The sequence below is a fragment of the Poromitra crassiceps genome (genome assembly GCF_964638095.1).
Source record: "Poromitra crassiceps genome assembly, chromosome: 10".
Classification (NCBI taxonomy): domain Eukaryota; kingdom Metazoa; phylum Chordata; class Actinopteri; order Beryciformes; family Melamphaidae; genus Poromitra; species Poromitra crassiceps.
The window spans coordinates 25,691,465-25,711,698 of NC_139631.1; the positions used below are offsets into that span (position 1 = coordinate 25,691,465).

At 47.1% G+C, this 20,234-nt stretch overlaps 1 protein-coding gene across 1 annotated transcript in view; it reads left to right on the forward strand.

The window, feature by feature from the left end:
• Positions 1–274: 274 nt before the first annotated feature.
• Positions 275–20,234, forward strand: part of kiaa0825 (KIAA0825 ortholog) — a gene marked incomplete at both ends in the record, with an annotated part of 164,702 nt that continues 144,742 nt past the window's right edge. The window contains 5 exons of the mRNA XM_083645361.1: positions 275–405; positions 12,730–12,898; positions 13,430–13,624; positions 13,769–13,954; positions 14,247–14,571. Coding sequence (XP_083501487.1) covers positions 275–405; positions 12,730–12,898; positions 13,430–13,624; positions 13,769–13,954; positions 14,247–14,571 — 1,006 coding nt within the window. The remainder of the gene's footprint in view (positions 406–12,729; positions 12,899–13,429; positions 13,625–13,768; positions 13,955–14,246; positions 14,572–20,234) is intronic.

Below are 20,234 nucleotides of genomic sequence, written 5' to 3' on the forward strand. Positions count from 1 at the left end.
GGTCGAGGTGGGGGTGTTTTGACAGACAACTGAGTCTGTGACAGATTTCTCAGTTGTATTTGGTGTCAGTTCATAAACATTTGTCGATTGAATCGAAACACCACTGTCTATCTTTTCCTTTATTAGGTTTTATGAACTGCCACATGCCATGTATGGTGCATGTAATGCTACATGCTATATATAATGCTACTGCTACTACATACAGTCCCTGACATTCTCTCTCTCTCTCTCTCTCTCTCTCTCTCTCTCTCTCTCTCTCTCTCAGCAGAGCGGTATGGAGTGGCCAGGTGATTTTCCTCAGGACCATGCTTTTGTGGAGCTGCTGGTTCCTGGGGTGTCCAGTGAGCTGGACTTCCAACAGCTTCTCCAAGACACAGAGGAGAAGCTCAAACTCAATGCCAGCAGGTCAGTCAGAGTAGCTGTCTACATACGTTTCCCACCACCATCATCTACACATCATTGCCACACTGACAATAGCTGTATGATATTGATAAGTCTTGTTGGATAGGAAGGTCGTAGAGCAGTGATAGGCGGTGGGTGGTTTAGGGTAGGACCATTTCCCATGTTGAAAACGATTAGACATGTCGTTGAGGTGCCCCAAAACGTTACCTAAAGTGCCATAAGGCTGAATGGCCACAACACTGCGCCGTGCACTTCAAGATATTTGTGCTTGTATGAGTCTGGACATGGATGTTCTCCCTCTACAACATCCGCAAAATACGTCCCTTTCTCACAAGAGAAGCGACTCAACTCCTGGTCCAGTCACTATCAAATTCAAGACACTGGTACTGGCCTACAGGGCAGTACACCAGACAGCTCCTCTGTACCTGCAATCTATGGTCAGGTTCCAAACCTCTCAGCGCTCCCTTCGCTCCTCCACCAGTGCAGGTCGCCTCGCCCCTCCTTCGCTACGGGGGCTCAAAAATCGCTCATCCCGATCTCGACTCTTCTCGTCCCTGGCACCTCAATGGTGGAACGAGCTTCCACCTTCGGTCAGGACAGCTGAATCACTGCCGATGTTTCGGAAAAGACTAAAAAAGAAGATAGTAACGCACACCAATAATACGTTTCAGGAGGTGCTGATCACCGGAATCGCGAACTTGAGGATGAAGAAAGTGTTCGAAGTGTTTCTTCATCCTCAAGTTCGGAAAAGACTAAAGACTCACCTTTTCAGGCTCCATCTGGGCCCTTCTTGATCTAACTTCTTTCTCTCTCTTTCTAAAAAAAAAAAACTCCAACTACTAACCTAAACTAAACTTGTACCACTGTTCCTTCAGAATTTGTAGTTGTCATAGACTGTGCTCCATAGTTGATTGCTCTATTGCTGACAAAAATGTGTTATTGTAAGTCGCTTTGGATAAAAGCGTCTGCCAAATTACGTAATGTAATGTACGGTAATGTAATGTAATGTAATGTAATGTAATGTAATGTATGGATGTACAGTAGACTGCAACTTGACTTGACTGTTGATCAACAGGTGATCAACATTAAGCAGAGCATAACATAATGGCGCGCACTGATATGAAAAGACTGAACTCGGGGACAATGAAATAAGCATAAAACAGAAACTCTGACAAAGCCAACACAAGGGTTCATGTTTACTGTGATGGATCATGGAGCTCGGGCAGGTTTCAAGGCTGTGGAAGTAGAAGTAGTTTTTTCGTACGGTACTAGAATGAATGGCAGCAGCACATGGCTCTTTCTGAGGGGAGGAAAACCAGCCACGATAGCTCCAACTGTGCTGACTGTGTGCAAACAGCAGCAGGGAGAATGTCAAGGAGAGGGGCAACCGAGACCACTGGCACAACAAACACTGCTAACTGTCCTGTACAGACGTAGAAAGGCAAAACCATGGTTCCAAACCAAGATCATTCTCTCTCTCTCTCTCTCTCTCTCTCTCTCTCTCTCTCTCTCTCTCTCTCTCTCTTTCTCTCTCTCTCTCTCTCTCTCCCTCTCTCCCTTTATCTTTCCATCCACCTTACACACACACACACACACACACACACACACACACACACACACACACACACACACACACACACACACACACACACACACACACACACACACACACACACACACAAACACATACACACACACTGTCACGGTCACTGTCACTCAAAAGGCCCATAAAGCCATAAACCCATCACAAAGTTTGGTCAATCCAAACTCCAGAATGAAGACATCAAATGTAATAATCAGATTTTATCCTTTAAAGTTGAGAATGTCTTCATCCACTAGCTACAGTTTATAAATTGCTGACTTTGGGACTGGAACCACTTTAGTTTAGTCTTTGTTTGTGGATGTGTGTGTGTGTGTGTGTGTGTGTGTGTGTGTGTGTGTGTGTGTGTGTGTGTGTGTGTGTGTGTGTGTGTGTGTGTGTGGGTGTGTGCGCATGCGCGCGTGTGCGCGTGCGCGTGCATGTGTGCGTGTGTATACGCGCGTGTGCGTTCACCGCACTAATGAGCCTCCCAGCCTTTGCCAAGAATCTGTCAGAGATGTCAGATGTTTTTTCCCCAGATATTAGGGGCTCATTTGAACAGTGAATGGTAAATTTACACACACTTTGTTTCTATGTGATCTATTGTGAGCTTGAACAAAACAATTACCTCTGAAAAGGCCTGTGGTTAGAAACGTCAGGGAGCCCAAACTGCATAAATATATGCGTTTCATTCCCAGTAAAGGGATTACTCTCCGCTGAGACAAATCATTGATTTCCACCATGTCTATGACTGTCTATTGGATTGCATCTATTTCCTTAGCGCATTGTTGAGGGCTTTCACGGAAATATCACCTTTCCACAGTTGAGACTCTCTACTTCCCTAACTGTTCCTGATTTAACTGATTGTAAAGATTCCCATGAAGAGGCCAAGGTCAAGATGTATATACAATTTTGCTGCCTGTCTGTAAAACATGCAGATCATCTCACATGTGGCCTAAAACTACAAACAGCATTGGTACAAATTCATTTGGTTTGAGTGAGTGTGAGTTAAATGAGTTTGAGTTTCAGTGTGCGCCGCACCGCGGGGCGCTGTGAAGCAGAGATGGGCACTTGGACTTGGGACTTGGACTTAAGTCACACTTAAGTCTCACTCACAGTGACTTGAGACTTGACTTGAGACTCGTCCTCAAAGACTTGAGACTTGACTTGGACTTGAGTTTTGGGACTTGTGAACAATCTTTATTATTATTTTTTTTTTTTTTTGGTGCATTAACATTAAGGAAATCTATACTGATGTCATCCAATCAATGCTGATACTGTATGCTAATAGATAAGGAGTGACGGTAATACATGACATGCTTTGAATTTCTTAGTTTTAGCTATGCAGTGTTCAAAGCAGACCAGATGGCAAGCAGCAGATGATAGAACGCTCATCCATAAGAGACTTGAGACTTGACTTGGACTTGCAAAAAATGACTTGTGAGCATCTCTGCTGTGAAGGAGGATAGTGGGAAGGTGTAGGTGCCATGGATCAAAAGCACATCCGCAAACCTTCAAGGCAGGTGCAGAGCCAGAAGATTTTAAAGCTCCCATTCCATGCAAAAGCTGTTTTTACTTGTAAATGCATATACAGTATACTGCTGTCAGCCCTCCCTGTAATGAGTGGTCACAAGCTCAGAACTGCCACAGTTGGATTTGTCCCTATACAGCTCTCTCAAGCAGTCTCCTCCAAGCCACACCCCCAAACGCTTCGTTTGCCCAGACGGGGGATCGGGACGTCACGAGCTTCCTCATGCATACTGCGCGGGTCTCTCTCACACAAGCTACCTGCACCATTTTGTCTATAGCCACAAAATTAACACTTCTAGCTGGAGCGACGCCAACTGTACGTGATCCAGCAACTGCAGAGGTGCATTCGGTAAGTCTAGGCATTTTGAGATGTCCTCTTTAGCGTAGTAACCGCTAAGTTAACGATAACTCGCAACCTAGCGTGCTGGTCCACAGACGCTAATCTGATTGGGCCAATGGGAACTGTTAGTTCTGAATATATTATAGAAACAGACCGTTCTTGGGAAGCGACGAGATGAGGAAGTGAGAACTCCGTCACAACAAACGGGGTTGCTATATTTTCGGCAAATTAATCCAGAATCATGTTTTATGGACCAGAGACACACGTTTTTAAGAGGTTACAGCTGCACGAATTGGGACCTTTAATATTTTAAATATATATATATATATATTTGGGGCATTTTGCCTTTATTGATAGGACGGTGGGCAGACAGGAAAGGAGGGGATGACATGAGGCAAAGCACCACGGGTCAGATTCAAACCCGGGTCGGCCACGTGAAGGGCTGAGACTTTGTGGTACATGTTCTACCAGCTGAGCCACCGGAAGAGAGAGAGAGAGAGGGGCAGAGAGAGAGAGAGAGAGGGGCAGAGAGAGGGGCAGAGAGAGAGAGAGGGGCAGAGATAGAGAGAGAGAGGGACAGAGAGAGAGAGAGAGGGGCAGAGAGAGAGAGAGGGGCAGAGAGAGAGAGTCACTGAGCCACCAGAAGAAGTCAATATTAAAGGAACACTCCGCCCATTTTCAACCAGCTTTGTATCATTAGAACATCAGTAGTATATCAGAAAACTGTAAGCTGTTTTGAAGTCTGTCATTTAATTGGACAGTTATTGAGTGTTAAACTCAAATTAATAACTCATTAACTCAAATCAACTCTCAATAACTGTCAAACTAGATGAATGACTTCAGTTTGACAGTTATTGAGAGTTGATTTGAGTTAATGAGTTATTCATTTGAGTTAGTGTGGACCAGTGATGTCACTGGTCCACACTTTAACACTCAATAACTGTCAAATTAAATGACAGACTTCAAAACAGTTTACAGTTTTCTGATATACTACTGATGTTCTAATGATACAAAGCTGGTTGAAAATGGGCGGAGTGTTCCTTTAAAGCATAAGAAAAAGTCCACACACTGTTAGCTCTCATCAGTCAAGTTTATTGAACAACCCTGATGTGACGTTTCCGGGTGTAGTTGTCAAAATAGTGCATTGAATTTGGCATTTTAGGAATTTAGATGAAGAAAATAATTCAAACCAATAAGTATGAATAAGTTAATAATGACACTTGCTTCCTGTGCACTTGCCACTGCAGACTGAGATGTAGTTAGTGCTGCACGATTTGGGGAAAAGGTGCGATTAGCGATTAGGGTGGACAATATTGCGATTGCGATTGTGATTGCGATATAATAAACAAGAGGTATCTAGGGATGTGCCGGCATGAGTTTTTGACGGTATGATAACCTTGGACAAAAATACCACGGTTTCACATATCACAGACTAAAATACATGAAATATGTTACAATTTAATATATATTAAAACTAAAAAAATAAAACAATTTGAAATTAAATTATCTTTACAAAAAAATAAAACATTTTGAGACATTTGCCTGTCCCAAACATGTAAAAAAGAAACACCAGTCAAATAGAAACTGCACTGTGCTACAGCACATAGAAGATGGCTCAGCAAAGTTGCAAAGTTAGTTACATGTCTGTCCAGCAATACTAATGAATGATACACCCCGTTTATTTATTTTGTAGCGACAGATGGCCTTAAACGCCACACTCACGTGACGCTTCTTGAGAGAGAGAGGTGAGAACGTGCATCTGCAGACTTTTAACGAGGGACCATGAAGGCGTCATGTGACAGGCTAGTTAGCTAGCCTGGAGGTGATGCTGCCAGTGCTGGCAGCTGCGACAGTGTTTTGCTATCAACCTTGTTAATCTCGTTATATTCTTCATCACAGCGGGTCATCCCCACTGTGTACTTAATCGCGCACTAGTTCTGAATAAGCACCTGCAGCTCTCTCCTTATTTTACTGATGTTCTCACTGATCACACGGCTGTTTACATGCATTTCTGAACGAACGGCTAGCTAGTTATTAGCATAGTTTGCTGTTAGCGATCATGGATGTTCTCTCTCGCCCTCTCGGTAGATAATATGTAACCTTGCTGCACATAACATTACTTATTTGCGGGAGTGCAGTGCATGGGAGAAGTCTCCCGCTAGTATTGATGCCCAGTGTGATGGCAGAGAAACGTGTGTTTGCTGTGTCGCGTGTAACGTTAGTTTAGAGGAGGCTCTCACACACACACACACACACTCAAAAAGACGTGAAAAAAATAAAATAATCGCACACTTTTGCGGTTATGTAATCGCACGTGCTGACATCGCGATTGCGATTGCGATTCGATTAATCGTGCAGCACTAGATGTAGTGTGCCAGTGTTATGAAGGCAGACAGGGATAGTCAGGGACTGTAGACTGACAAGGCCAGAGACAGTGAGAGACAGTGAGAGAAAGAGAGAAAATAAGGAGAGAAATCTATATTTCAGCTCTTTTATCCTGAGTGTTGTTGTGAGGCAGAGGGCCGATGATGAGGGACAGGCTAAATGTGACGAGTGAACAAAGCCTCACTCTGCCACCATTAGTGTCTGGGACCCATCCCTTCCATTTTTACACCCTCTCTCTCTCTCTCTCTCTCTCTCTCTCTCTCTCTGCCCCACTCTCTCTCCCTCTCTCTGCCCCTCTCTCTCTCTATCTCTGCCCCTCTCTCTCTCTCTGCCCACTCTCTCTCTCTGCCCCTCTCTCTCTCTCGCTCTGCCCCTCTTTCTCTCTCTCTCTGCCCCACTCTCTCTCTCTGCCCCTCTCTCTCTCTGTCCCTCTCTCTCTCTCTGTCCCTCTCTCTCTCTATCTCTGCCCCTCTCTCTCTCTCTCTCTCTGCCCCTCTCTCTTTCTCTCTCTGCCCCTCTCTCTGCCCCATTCTCTCTCTCTGCCCCTCTCTCTCTCTCTCTCTCTCTCTCTCTCTCTCTGCCCCACTCTCTCGCTCTCTCTGCCCCTCTCTCTCTCTCTCTCCCCCTTCTCTCTCTTTCTCCCCCCCTTCTAAATGGGACCATAATAATTGAAGATTCCACATCTTGAAAGGAAAACCCTTGGGTAGGTAATTCCAGGCTTATTACTGAAGGCCGGACCATTTTTCTGCTTTCTAAGCATTAAAGGGTTATTTTGTGTTCCTGCAGATGGGAGAGGGATAACCATTATGAGAACAAAGGCTCCATATAATGGAGAATGGCGCTAAAAATAGGGCGATCCTCCTCTCGCCGCGGGGGACCGCTGGTCAGTGTCTCTGTCGGTCTGTGGCGTACTTCCTCCCCAGACCACTTCAGGATAGCCCTGATGCTGTAGGGACACACACAGGATCTGACTAACGGCTCTCTCTTTTGCCCCAACTAGGGTGGGCTCCAGACGTGTGTACACACACACACACACACACACATACACACACACACCTGCTGCCTACAGTAATTGACTTAGTGGTGTCTGGGACAAATTACGGAAGTGGATGAGAGGAAAGAGAAGAAGTAAGGGATGGCGTGATGGAGAGAGAGAGAGAGAGAGAGAGAGAGAGAGAGAGAGATGCCCACTCCTGTGAAGGACTTGAACCTGTTTATGGGTCAAAGTGACTGGCTTGCTCCCAGTTGTCAGATGTCAGAGATTTGCCTAAGAGCTGCTCCCTAATTGAAGGAGATTAAGATAGGCTGACAACGGAGCCGGCTCCCCCAAATTGAAACGCTGTAATCCATTAGTTTTCATCAGATGGGATAGTGGCCCGGGCGGGGGAGGGCCACCAGGAAAAGGCCTCTAATGAAGTGTCAGTGCGGGCCTGCGGACCACAGGCACGCCTCCTGTTTCACACTGCTAAGGCAAATGGCTCTCACCAGTCAACTGCCAATCTTGATCAGGATGCATCAGTACTTTTAAATTTGATTCTGTGCGTGCGTGTGTGTGTGTGTGTGTGTGTGTGTGTGTGTGTGTGTGTGTGTATGTGTGTATGTGTATGTGTGTGCTGCGTCCGATGTGAGCCGGTGGATTTGGAAAAGTCGGCCACACTGAAACACATCACCGGCTTCCATTTCTACTAGAAAAAAAAGTGTGTTCTTTAATCGTGGCAGTGTGCGCTGGGTTCTGTGTGTAGCTGTGCGTGACACGTGTGTTGGGTTAGTCTATCGGCTGTATCTGCTCTCCGGTGTCGCTGGAGCCCGGCCGGGCGGCCAGGGGCCGAGGGCACTAAGTGGGCCACAGGCCGGGCCAGGACGGGATCTGTTTTCAGCCTGCTCATTCAAGCCCGTTCACTCCTCTTCCCCTCGCAGAATGGGGCCCTTTGATGGAGCAGATATTCGGTTCTCAGGCGGCTGGTTTGGCACCGACTGGAGCTGGGGCTTATTTGAAAGGGATCTTCCTGCCCCGCTCCCCACCCCCCCCTGTAGGCGCGCGGAGGGGAGCGGAGCGCGACAGACAGACAGCCCCGCAGCAGCCCACCCACACTAAATTAATTCTGACAAGGAACTTAAGATAACGTCAAAGCGCTGACTAATCGCGGGATTGGGTTTCTGTAAGTCAGGGAGCTGTGAAATGTGCCATCATATCTAATAAAAGACCTCCGCTCGCTCCCCAACTCGCTCAGCGCTGCTGAAGGTGGGGGGGAAGCGGGGGTCCGCGGTGTCGACTGTCTAGCTAGACTGCTCTGAAAAACAATTAGATTTCACTTCAGCGGTGTGTGTGTGTGTGCGTGTGTGTGTGTGTGCGTGTGTGTGTGTGTGCGCGCGCATGTGTGTGTGTGTGTGTGTGTGTGTGTGTGTGTGTGTGTGTGTGTGCGTGCGTGCGTGCATGTGTGTGTGTGTCAGTTAGGGCGAGATGATTGACATGTTTGTCAAGAGGCCCTAAAAGAAACCTTTTCCTCCCAGTTTCCTCGGCTCTCTTCTCTCATTCTCCGGCTCTTTTGTCGAGGTTCCACCTCGGTGTTTTTGCCATTACAGCTTTGTCCATTGTCGCCCTCGCTCCCCGAGTTGAGCGGTTTTATTTTCCGCGACGCCTCTTGTTTTCTACCCACTTTAGCCTTCCGCTCCCTCTCATTCTCTCATTCTCTGCTGGGTCTCTCTATCTCTCCGCGGCGTCTGAGCCGTCGGCAGTGGAAGTCATCAGGTTCGGAGTTAATCCTGCCAAGTTGATTAGGGCTTGCAGGTAGCTCTCGCACTGGCGGGCAAAAGGTCGGGACATTGTCGAGAGCCGGATGGACTCCTTGACACAGACCATCTCCACTGACTTTATAACTTACAGCACAAGGCCCTAAGGAGGGCTCAATTGAAAGGAGAGAGGAAAGAAAAGAGAATTAGGAAAGTAAGATAGTTTTCCAGGGCAGAGAGAGAGAGAGAAAGGGACTGGGGGAATGGAGAGAGAGAGAGAATGCGGAGGCAGTGCTCGGAAATGTACGTGAAGGTGGCACCTGGAGGAAAGAATGTCGAGTTTGCTGTTGCTGTGGCCATTAGGGTACATTGTTTTTCTCAGTGAAGACACGAGTGAGATGATGGGGAGTGGGGCTGGACTGAGAGAATAAGAAGCCATTTTGTTTCTTCTCATGGTCTATATGGCTTTGAACCCAAAACGATTTCAAGTCAACTATTTCCTTGTTGAATCCACATTATGGCCACCTTGAGTCCCAGAGCAAAGAGACTACTGTAACGTATGATCAAAAAGTGTACATCTCGGTCTCAATAGAGCAGCGAGGCTAGAAAGGTGTAGTTTAGCCTAAGCGCTTGTGAAAGCGAATAAGACAAAAGTCATATCCATTAGTGTATCTGTTTTTAATGAACTTCAGAGAGTGGCTGTGGAGTGAGCTACAGATGGAAGGCCATTTCAAACCTGCTGTCTGCGCGAAGTCCTGGGGTGGAGCCCAGAAAGCACGTCCATGTTTATGACCTACATTAAACGGACATACTCTCTGCTGCCATTCAATTACACACAGTGAGCTTTCATTATAAGACATGGCACCGTGCTGAGAATGCACTTCATTACATGTCTTTCTTCTGCATTCCATATCTTCTCTTTCCATGCTTTGCTTACACTGAGCGATCGTGAAAAGGGAACAGAAAACTGTCGTTATTTTAAGCATGTGTTGTTGAACGTTTTCTTAGAAAAGGCATTGCTCTAATTCTCCTCAGAGGGAAAAGAGAAAGTCAGAGGTTGCGCAAACAAATGCGCATTTGAACAATCCTTTGTGTTGTTTCAAGTGGTGTCTATTCATTTGACACACAGTGCCTTCAGCGATTGTGAGCCATGCTGGTTATGCTGGGACCTTGGTAGAGCTGCGTTTTAGCTCTCACAATTACAATGTTATCTTTCCTATACCCTGGACGCATGCATGCATGAACGTCAATGGTGTAATGTAACAAAGTAATAATACATAACAGTATTTTTTTTTAGTATCTGTGTACTTTATTGAGTATTTATATGTATGTCAACTTTTACCCCACTACATTTCCTAAAATAAAATGTATACTTTTACTTCACACTCTACGTTTCCCCGGCTTTAAGCATCTTAGCTTGTTACTACAAAATTTGGTAGCCTGCAAGTAAGCAGGGTTGGCGAATCAGTGCTCCTAGCTTGCAAGTTACGTTTTGATGCACACTCCCTTCCACTTGGTGGCGGTAATGCACCATAACATTGTTTGTCAACTGCTATAAAACTCAAGAAGAAGAAGACTTCACATTTTCCACTCAAGCCCAGGGATGTCTTTTGCTTGCTTTTTTCTTTAATTTGTACTTTTACTTTAAATACTTAAGTACACTGTATGAAATACATACTGTAGCCGGAGCTTCCGGTTTTCTTCAGGAAAGTACTTTACTATGTAAATTAGCCTCATAAATTACAATGTCTTGTAATTTTACGTTATTATTTCGTAACGTGGTGAATGCACGAGTCACAACATGTACATAAGAATACATGAGAGCTTTTTGGCGCTGTTGGAATGTGTATTTGATGGCTTAACGGGGTAGGCTAGCCCGTTAGATACAGTAACAGTACCACAGACTACCAGTCATTTCTGCTAAGCTAACTAGCAGGCCTAACTACTTTTCCATTGCACACACAGAGAAGAGAAGGGCCTCTATCTTCTCAGCTTACTATCGAGAATATGGCGAATAGACGAATCTCCCAGAAATGTTGCCGTGTTCCTTTAAGACTTTTACTCAGGTAATATACCAAAGTAATTTTCTGTTAAGATATCTATACTTTTACTCAAGTGTGGCTTTCAGGTACTTCATACACCACTGATGAACGTAGGCACAAAAAAAACACTGTCAGAAATACAACAACAACAGACACACACACACACACACAGGATGGTCAAAATCAAGGAAACACACCATGAAGGCCCACCATAATGCAGGGTTTGGGTCGTTCACTGGTGTAACGTGCATTTCCTGCCATGGAACCAATATATATTAGGGATGGCACGATGCCACTTTTTCATGTACGATGCCACAACCTATCTGCCGATACCGATACCAATCCGATCCGATCTTTTTTCCTCGCTTATACAACTCTGCTGTTAATAATACATTCATCGGGAATCGGGATGCACTTTGCTTAACCCAGCCATCTAAACATCATGTTCAAATATATTTGGGGTTTCTGTCAGTCAGCAAGTTGGTTGGTGTGAGAAGCTTTGTCTGACCTCCTAAAAAAGGAAGAGAGTGAGAGGAAGGGATGGTAAGAGAGGTAGAGAGAGAGAGAGAGAGAGAGAGAGAGAGATAGCAGGAGGCAGTGTTCAGTCTAGAGGATAGTGCTTTGTAACAGTCTATAACATTTTATCCCCTTGCGTTTTCCCCTCTGAAAGGAAAGTGTGTCAGATTGAACGCTTATTTAATGTGTTGCCATTGGAAGACATCTGGATGTGTTCATGCCCCGGGAGCAGGCAGGAGGCACTTTATAGGCCTGCGGTAGAGGATGAGCTGTGCTGTGGGGAAACAGCACCTTGGCTCTGTCACACACACACACACACACACACACACACACACACACACACACACACACACACACACACACACACACACACACACAAACACGATTGTGAGACAGACAACATTAATTACTGTGTGCACTACCGCATACACATTTATTTATGCAGGTGTGTGTGTGCACATGCACTGCAGACACACATACACACGCACAATATGCGAGTACACACTAGCACATGACACATACACACATTTAATTATGCAGATCTGTACACATGCAGACAAACACACACACACACTGTGTTACATAGGCAAGTGTGTAGATGCATTGATTTGCATGGAAATGACTAAACATGACGGGCCCAAAGATGTCATTTCTAATCTGTCACATTAAAGGAGAAACAGAATAGCTGATGCAGTCTGTTAAAAGCAAACGGGCTGTGTACGTGTGTATGTGTGTGTGTGCGCGTGTGTGTGTGTGTGTGTGTGTGTGTGTGTGTGTGCGCTTGTGTGTGTGCGTGTGCGTGTGTGACGAGGGCGGAGAGTAAGACGTGAGACGGCAAGAAGCGTGTGTCTCAGAGACGCCTGTAACACCACTTCACACCAGACGCTTAGTACACACTCACACACTGATATATCGATGTCTCTGTTCATTACTGTTGATGCTTCTGTATCTGTCTCAGAGAGAGCGAGAGAGACGAGAGGGAAAGAGAGAGAGCGAGAAAAATGTAATGTGGTGTGTAGGTCAGTGTGTATCTTCAGTGTGTCTTTAATTTGGTGTGTGTGTGTGTGGGGGGGGGGGCAATGTGGCTGGTCTTGTAAGTAGTTCCTGTGTGCATGTGACATGTCACTGTATGTTGTGGATGTGGTGTGTCTGTGTACTGTATATAGTACCAAGGCTATCAGACTCCTCTCTGTCTTTGTACTCAGTATTGAACAGAACCTGAAGGAGCTCCAGGCCAAAATGGGAGACTCCTGGTCTGGCGAGCGTCCATCCAGCCCCAGAGAATGCCTGCAGTGGCTCAACCGGAGGGCTTCCAGCAGTTCCAAGCCTGTTACCACGGGCCATCAAGAACTCATGGACTTCTTCAGAACTTTGGTAATACATCAGGATGATGACATTGACTATGATGGTGCTCATAATAATAACGACGGCAATAATTAGCACTTTTTCCAAACAGAGCTACGAAGCGCTTCACAGATAATAAAACAATAATAAATTAGAGATCGTAATGATGAGCAATAAAACAGTCTGATGAATGACCAATGATGATGACGATGATCAAGTTGATTATGATTTTATCAATATGCACTGATATTGCTCAGTCGCCTCAATCTCCTGCTTAATTGCGTTGACATTCGGTGATGGGCATTTAGCTATCTGTTGATCTGTAGCTTCTGCGATAACCCACCAGCCAGCGAGTGTAATTGACTGCAACATTATTTTCATACCTTCTGTAACACCATTCTAATAGGGTCAATTCCGCACTGGCCCTGGTTTAAAAACATACTTGCTATGGGCTTATTGGGCTCGTGAAATCACCATCTGTACATTGTATTCTCTGCACAGTCTATCTTCCAGTGATATTAACATCTCTATTGATCGTCTCTTCCCTTCTGTTCTGTTCAGCAACAGTACCTGAGATCAGAAGAGGAGGGCACAGAGGAGGTGACACTCCACCTATTGCTCACTCTGTCCAGCCAGTGTGGCGTCTCCTTTCCCTGCACCCCCTCCTGCTCTCCCTCTTCCGCCTCGCCTACTCCTCAACAGACTGCCTCCTCCCTGCCATTCATCCATACTGTCAGGGATGACTCTTCCCTAGAGGTAAATACCCTACACTTGACTTGTTATGTTGTATATCTGTGTACGAGATTAAGCACTAACTATTCACACGGTGTGTATTCAACCGTTGCCTGGAGTTGTGTATACAGTATGCACTACTTGCCTTTACTTGATCATTTTCTTCAGGTCCAGGAGGTGTGGGACGACGTGCGTGTCCGACTGCGCCGCCACCTGCTGGAGCGGCTGTCTCGCTGCAGCCCGGAACATCAGGGAGCCAGACGGGTTTACACTCTGTCCATCCCCGAACGGATCCACTGTCTGCAACAGCTGTGCTTCCTTTACCCTGAGTCTGAGGTGCTCACACATTACCAGGTACAGTACAATTATGAACATATTGTCAAACATTGGAAATCATTATATCTCTTCTTCTTCTTCTTTTTTTACACTGCAGTGGATATAATATTACATGTACATATGCTAGTCAGTGTGTTGTGGCATCTCTCCACCATAGCTTAGAGTTGAACCATATTATTCTTTAGCCTGGAGATTACCTTAAATCCCAGAATCAGCAATATGGACTTTTTCATACCAATACCATAATAGACAATAATAGATAACAATGATATTACAGCAACAGTATACCATGTGGATAACATTTGTCCAGGGTCTGAGAAGGCACTCTGTGCTGGCTCTCCTGCACTCTGCCCTGACCTCCAGCCCAGGCGGTGAGACTGGCTTTGACCGGCTGGCCGTGGGCTTCCGCTCTGTGGCACCGGCCCTGACCCAAGCCCTGGGAGAGGAGCTCCATGTCCTTTCCAGTCTAGCGGGGCCACACGCCATCCTGGGTTTCCTCAACGCTGCCTACCTCAGCACTGTGTCCCGCGAACTGGCCTCCGCGATGGAGAGAGAGTGTGAGACGGCCCTGAAGGACAACACCTCGCGCAGCGGCAAAATCAGGAAATTCTCAGCCAGGTCCAGCGCAACTGTAGGTCAGTGGCTCTTTGTTGGATGCCCTCTGGTTTATGAATTTTCTAAGGTATTAGTCCTTTTCTCCTCCTATCCAATCCATACCATAATGTGTGGTGTTCTGAGTCACAGCCAAGGCCTCTGTAAGTCATTGTCAGTAACTGTTGTTCCCCTTGTAATTACGTTATTTCTACTTCCCTCTCTGCCTTCTGCCACACTTTGCTCTGCTCTTTACCATCACAAAGAGAAGAGCAGCCCGTCCAGGGCCAAGGTCTCTGTTTAAAACCACTTCCAACCCCTATTCACCACATGCTTTATATAGCACTGCGATAAGCCGTGATCCCACAGAAGGTCCAGGCCATGTCCAAGGTCTGTGTTCAGCGTGTGTGAGCCAGAGTCAATGCTACCCCTTCACCTATTGTGAGTTCACTGTGCAGCACAGGCATTATGTAGCATGGAGGCCTATAGGTCTGGGTGGATAAACATGGCTCCTCTCTGTGCTGTCATTCTGTTCTCCATCCATGTCACGTGTGTTTGTTAAAGCACAGCAAGGGCAGCGTGGCAGGCAGCAGAGCCTTCAGAAAGGCCCGTGAGCTTCCAGTGTGGAGGTATTGTCAGCGGGGAGACTGGTCGGTCGTAACCTTTCCTCTTATTTCTGAGCAGAGAGACAGAGGTGTAGGAGGAACAATGGCGGAGAGAGCGAGTCGGCGCAGAAGTGAGAGCAAGGTTCAGCACTTCTTCTCCACCTTGTTCCGCAGTGGGATGGAACTGTGTGAGAAGAAGAAAATGGGGGGGGGGGGATGAACAAGCACACATATAATATGTGCCACTTCCCCTGTGTAGATGCTGCTCCGCTGTGTGTGCAGGAGCAGGCGCTGATGTTCTGCACGGAGACTAGAGCCGCCGAGCACACAGCTACACACCCCGTGTCACTTTTCATACTTAATTCAGCCCGTTCTCTCTTTGTTTGTCTCATATTGGCCTATTTTACGGCTTGCCGAGGGTAAAGATGCACCATCAAAAAAAATATGCTAAAGTGTGTGCGCCATTGTTTACTTTTTCACAAACGGTGCATGTGTCAGCTTCCCCGCGGGATGGAGAGAAGAGCGCTTTTACATCTGCCATTCTTCTATAAACACACCACCAGTCTTCTTTCTTTCTTTCCCCCCCCCCCTCTCTCCACTCACTCCCTCCATCTCTCTCTTTCCCTCTCTCCCCCCCCCTCCGCTCACTCCCTCCATCTCTCTCCCTCCCCCCTCCGCTCACTCCCTTCATCTCTCTCTCTTCTCTTCCTGTGTCTCCTCCTCTCTGCTTTTTGCTTTGCCTCTCCTTAAACGTGAGATGAGAGGAGGCAGCAGGATAATTGGCCATGCGTCAGTTGGGCTGTTTGATCAGGTAAGGCGGTGCACGCTACACACCTACGTGCCGCTCAACAAACCCTCAAATGTAGCACCGGAGGCAGAACACGGCTCCGGAGGGAGCGGGGGACCCGTGCTGCGTAATGATGCTAAAATGGAGCGGTTTTTGCCTCTGCTGGTGTGCGTGTGTGTGTGTGTGTGTGTGTGTGTGCGTGCGTGCGTGTGTGAGTGTGTGTGTGTGTGTGCGTGTGTGTGTGTGTGTGTGTGTGTGCGTGCGTGTGTGTGTGTGTGTGCGTGCGTGCGTGTGTGTGTGTGTGTGCGTGCGTGTGTGTGTGTGTGTGTGTGCGTGCGTGCGTGTGTGTGTGTGTGTGCGTGCGTGCGTGCGTGCGTGCGTGTGTGCTAGCCTACCAGCTGCAACACAGCTTTGAGGGCTACAACTGGGATTACAGTTTTGTGTTGTTCACGTTTTAAACCCCCCCCCCAAAAGCTACAGAATCCACATAACCACCACCCCAAAGCTTCTCAAGAGTCATCGCTCGAACGTTAATGTATAATCTTCTTCCACACTTATACTGTAAACATGCCTTACTCCTTTTCCACTACCCCGGCCAGCCTATAATATTATGCTGCGCCCATAATTCCCCAGACAATTATGACAGTGGAGAGAGAGGGGAGAAAAAAGTGAGTCTATCTCCATAAGCTTCCGATTGCCTCCTTAGATCTCTCTCTCCCTCCCCGCTGGGTTACTGTTTATTTCTGCGGTAGAGGCAGGTGGTGGTAGAGGCAGGTGGCGGTAGAGACAGGTGGCGGTAGAGGCAGGCGGCGGTAGAGGCAGGTGGCGGTAGAGACAGGTGGCGGTAGAGGCAGGCGGCAGTAGAGGCAGGTTGCAGTAGAGACAGGTGGAGGTAGAGACAGGTGGTGGTAGAGGCAGGTGGCGGTAGAGGCAGGTGGAGGTAGAGGCAGGTGGAGGTAGAGGCAGGTGGTGGTAGAGACAGGTGGCGGTAGAGGCAGGTGGAGGTAGAGGCAGGTTGCAGTAGAGGCAGGTGGTGGTAGAGGCAGGTGGCGGTAGAGGCAGGTGGAGGTAGAGGCAGGTTGCAGTAGAGGCAGGTGGAGGTAGAGGCAGGTGGCGGTAGAGGCAGGTGGAGGTAGAGGCAGGTGGAGGTAGAGGCAGGTGGAGGTAGAGGCAGGTGGAGGTAGAGGCAGGTGGAGGTAGAGGCAGGTTGCAGTAGAGGCAGGTGGAGGTAGAGGCAGGTGGAGGTAGAGGCAGGTTGCAGTAGAGGCAGGTGGAGGTAGAGGCAGGTGGAGGTAGAGGCAGGTTGCAGTAGAGGCAGGTGGAGGTAGAGGCAGGTGGAGGTAGAGGCAGGTGGTGGTAGAGGCAGGTGGAGGTAGAGGCAGGTGGAGGTAGAGGCAGGTTGCAGTAGAGGCAGGTGGAGGTAGAGGCAGGTTGCAGTAGAGGCAGGTGGAGGTAGAGGCAGGTGGCGGTAGAGGCAGGTGGCAGTAGAGGCAGGTGGAGGTAGAGGCAGGTGGAGGTAGAGGCAGGTGGTGGTAGGTATATTTTGATAGGAGCCCTGCCTGCGAGAGCGCGCAGGCTCCCAGGGGAGCGGTGCTGTCTGTAGCATCAGCCACTGTCAAACCACTGAACCATTTAACAGCGTTCACGCCGAGATCTGCCTCCTCTTTTAACCCCGCCAACTCAAAGGCAGACTCTGACATTGTTCCCAGACAGATGTGAGGCCTCTCAGCCCTTCTTGCTTTTTCCCCTCCTCATCCCTCACTCCGTCTCCCTCGTCTCCGCCTCTCCCTCCGCTCTCATCTCCCCTTCTTGTTTTCTCCCATTTTCCAATGTGTGTAATGGGCTGAGCAGAGAGACTGGGGAGTGTGCTAGACAGGTCGGCTGGTCACGAACAATGCAGGCTTTAAACCTGACCAACGCACCTCACTGAGTCGGCAGGGGAGTGGGTGGGCCACGTGTGGGTGTGTGTGTGTGCGTGCGTGCGTGTGTGCATGTGTAAACCAACACCAGAATATACAGTTCTTTCAGTGACCAAAGCTTTATAAAGTTAAATTAACGTACATTTTTTTGGACAGGGTTGTGGTTGATTCATCTCCTATTCACCTTATGTTCCAACAAGGGTCAGCCTCTTTTCACTTGTGCTTACACTTCCTGTGACAGTACAGTACTAGTGAGCAGGTAAAACAGACAGTGTTTTCAACAGGAAGTCATAGAGACACTGCATGAAATAGGCCACGCCCATCACGGGGGAAATCGCTCCATTCAGTCCCATACACCAGCGCAATTTTCCTTGAATTAAACATGGCTAAAAGCTGTTGTGTGGTGGGGCTGCGCAGACAACAAATGTAAAAAATCGCCAATTAAAGTTTTTTTGTACTCCCGAGCAAAACAAGGAAGCCATTGAACATTCGCGAGAAGAAAATGTAGATTTTGCTGTCAAGGAAGTAAGTTGGAGTGTTCATCTTCGATATATATGATCTTTGTGTGCAACTACGTGACATAGGAGAACGCCAGCGCGTCTGATGCCATCTGTCTGACGTTACACCAGCGTTATTTTCATTCATTTAAACGTGCCTAAAAGCTCATGTCATAGTATTTCACTTCAGGCGACTGTGTGGGATCGTTTAATTTATCCAGCGTTGTTTGGGCAATGAAAAGGGACACTGCTCCAGGCCAACTGAGTTCATTTTCTCGATGTACCTTTCCCTCTCCGTTGGAGGAAGTGTACTGAAATAATCTTTTGACATTATCTCAAAAGAAAACTGTCCAAATCCCTGTAAAACCCCGCAAAACTATTTCTATCTGAGGTGAGTTCCTCCGTTCGCCCCGGTTAGCCGCGGTTTGTTTTGCTAGCTGCAGTCGCCAGGCAGTGCTTCCTTGTATTTTCCCCCCGTCTTGGGCGTGGCTTCTGAATGATGACGCGTTTTGCAGTGTCTCTATAACACAACTGGGTCAAGTGGGCGGGGCTACATAAGGTGAATAGGGCAAGGTCAGTGGCAATCACTACTATCCTAATAAAGTTCTTCATCTTTATCACTGTCTCCCATACGACTGGGCAGTGCAGTATTACTAGAAATGTCACGCGCTTTGCATGCTCATTTCTAGCATGCTCACCTGCAGAACCCCTCCACCTTATTATAGTATAGTGAGATATCCATGATGTGATATGAGACTAGAATATCGTCTTAGATTTTGGATATCGTAATATTGTGATATATGGCATAAGTGTCTTTTCCTAGTTTTAAAGGCTGCATTACAGTAAAGCGATGTAATCTTCTGAACTTAATGTACCACTGTTCTAGTTGTTGACCAAACCTAGACTCCCATAAACATCACCCTGTTTCAATAGGAAATTTAGCTATTATTGTTATCTTTTCATAGATATTACTAGTGATTAGATTTTGCATCACCTTTTTAGCTGAATGGATCCCATGTCAAACCTTTTACCAGTGCAGAAACACCAAAATTAGGCATTTTCATTTTCATCATACTGTGTGTGTGTGTGTGTGTGTGTGTGTGTGTGTGTGTGTGTGTGTGTGTGTGTGTGTGTGTGTGTTGTGTGTGTGTGTGTGTGTGTGTGTGTGTGTGTGTGTGTGTGTGTGTGTGTGTGTGTGTGTGTGTGTGTGTGTGTGCGTGCGTGTGCGTGTGCATGTGTGTTTCCAATCACCTTTGAGCATGTGGCACGTGCACATGCCTGGCCATTTGTGTGTGTGTGTGTGTGTGTGTGTGTGTGTGTGTGTGTGTGTGTCTCTGTGTGTGTGTGTGTGTGTGTGTGTGTGTGTGTGTGTGTGTGTGTGTGTGTGTGTCGCTAATTGCAGGCTTACTTGGAAAATTGTGTGATCAAGAGTCATTTAATATCTCCTTTTTAAAAATGCATCATTAAATTTCCATATGGCATCAGTCATTTGCATACTTATGCATAGGCGATACATGTTTTTGTAGGACATCAAAAGCTTCCATTCCAACTTCTTTGCATGCATACACACACACACACACACACACACACACACCACACCCGCACACACACACACACACCCGCACACACACACAATTTCTTCCCTAACAATCGACCACAGGGGTGAAGTCGAGGTTGTGAAATTCTGTTCAAACACTTTCGCATCCCCATTCTGATAGCACTTGAATTCCACTTCTACTAATTTCCCATATGAAGACTTCTGCAGCTCCTATAGATACAAATAGGATGGAGTCAGAACATGTATAGCATCCACCCCCCCCCCCCCCCCACCCATCCTCCAGCCCCCCCCCTATCCCCCCGCCCCCACCCCCTCGCCCTTTCTGCCTCTTTGAACTCTTT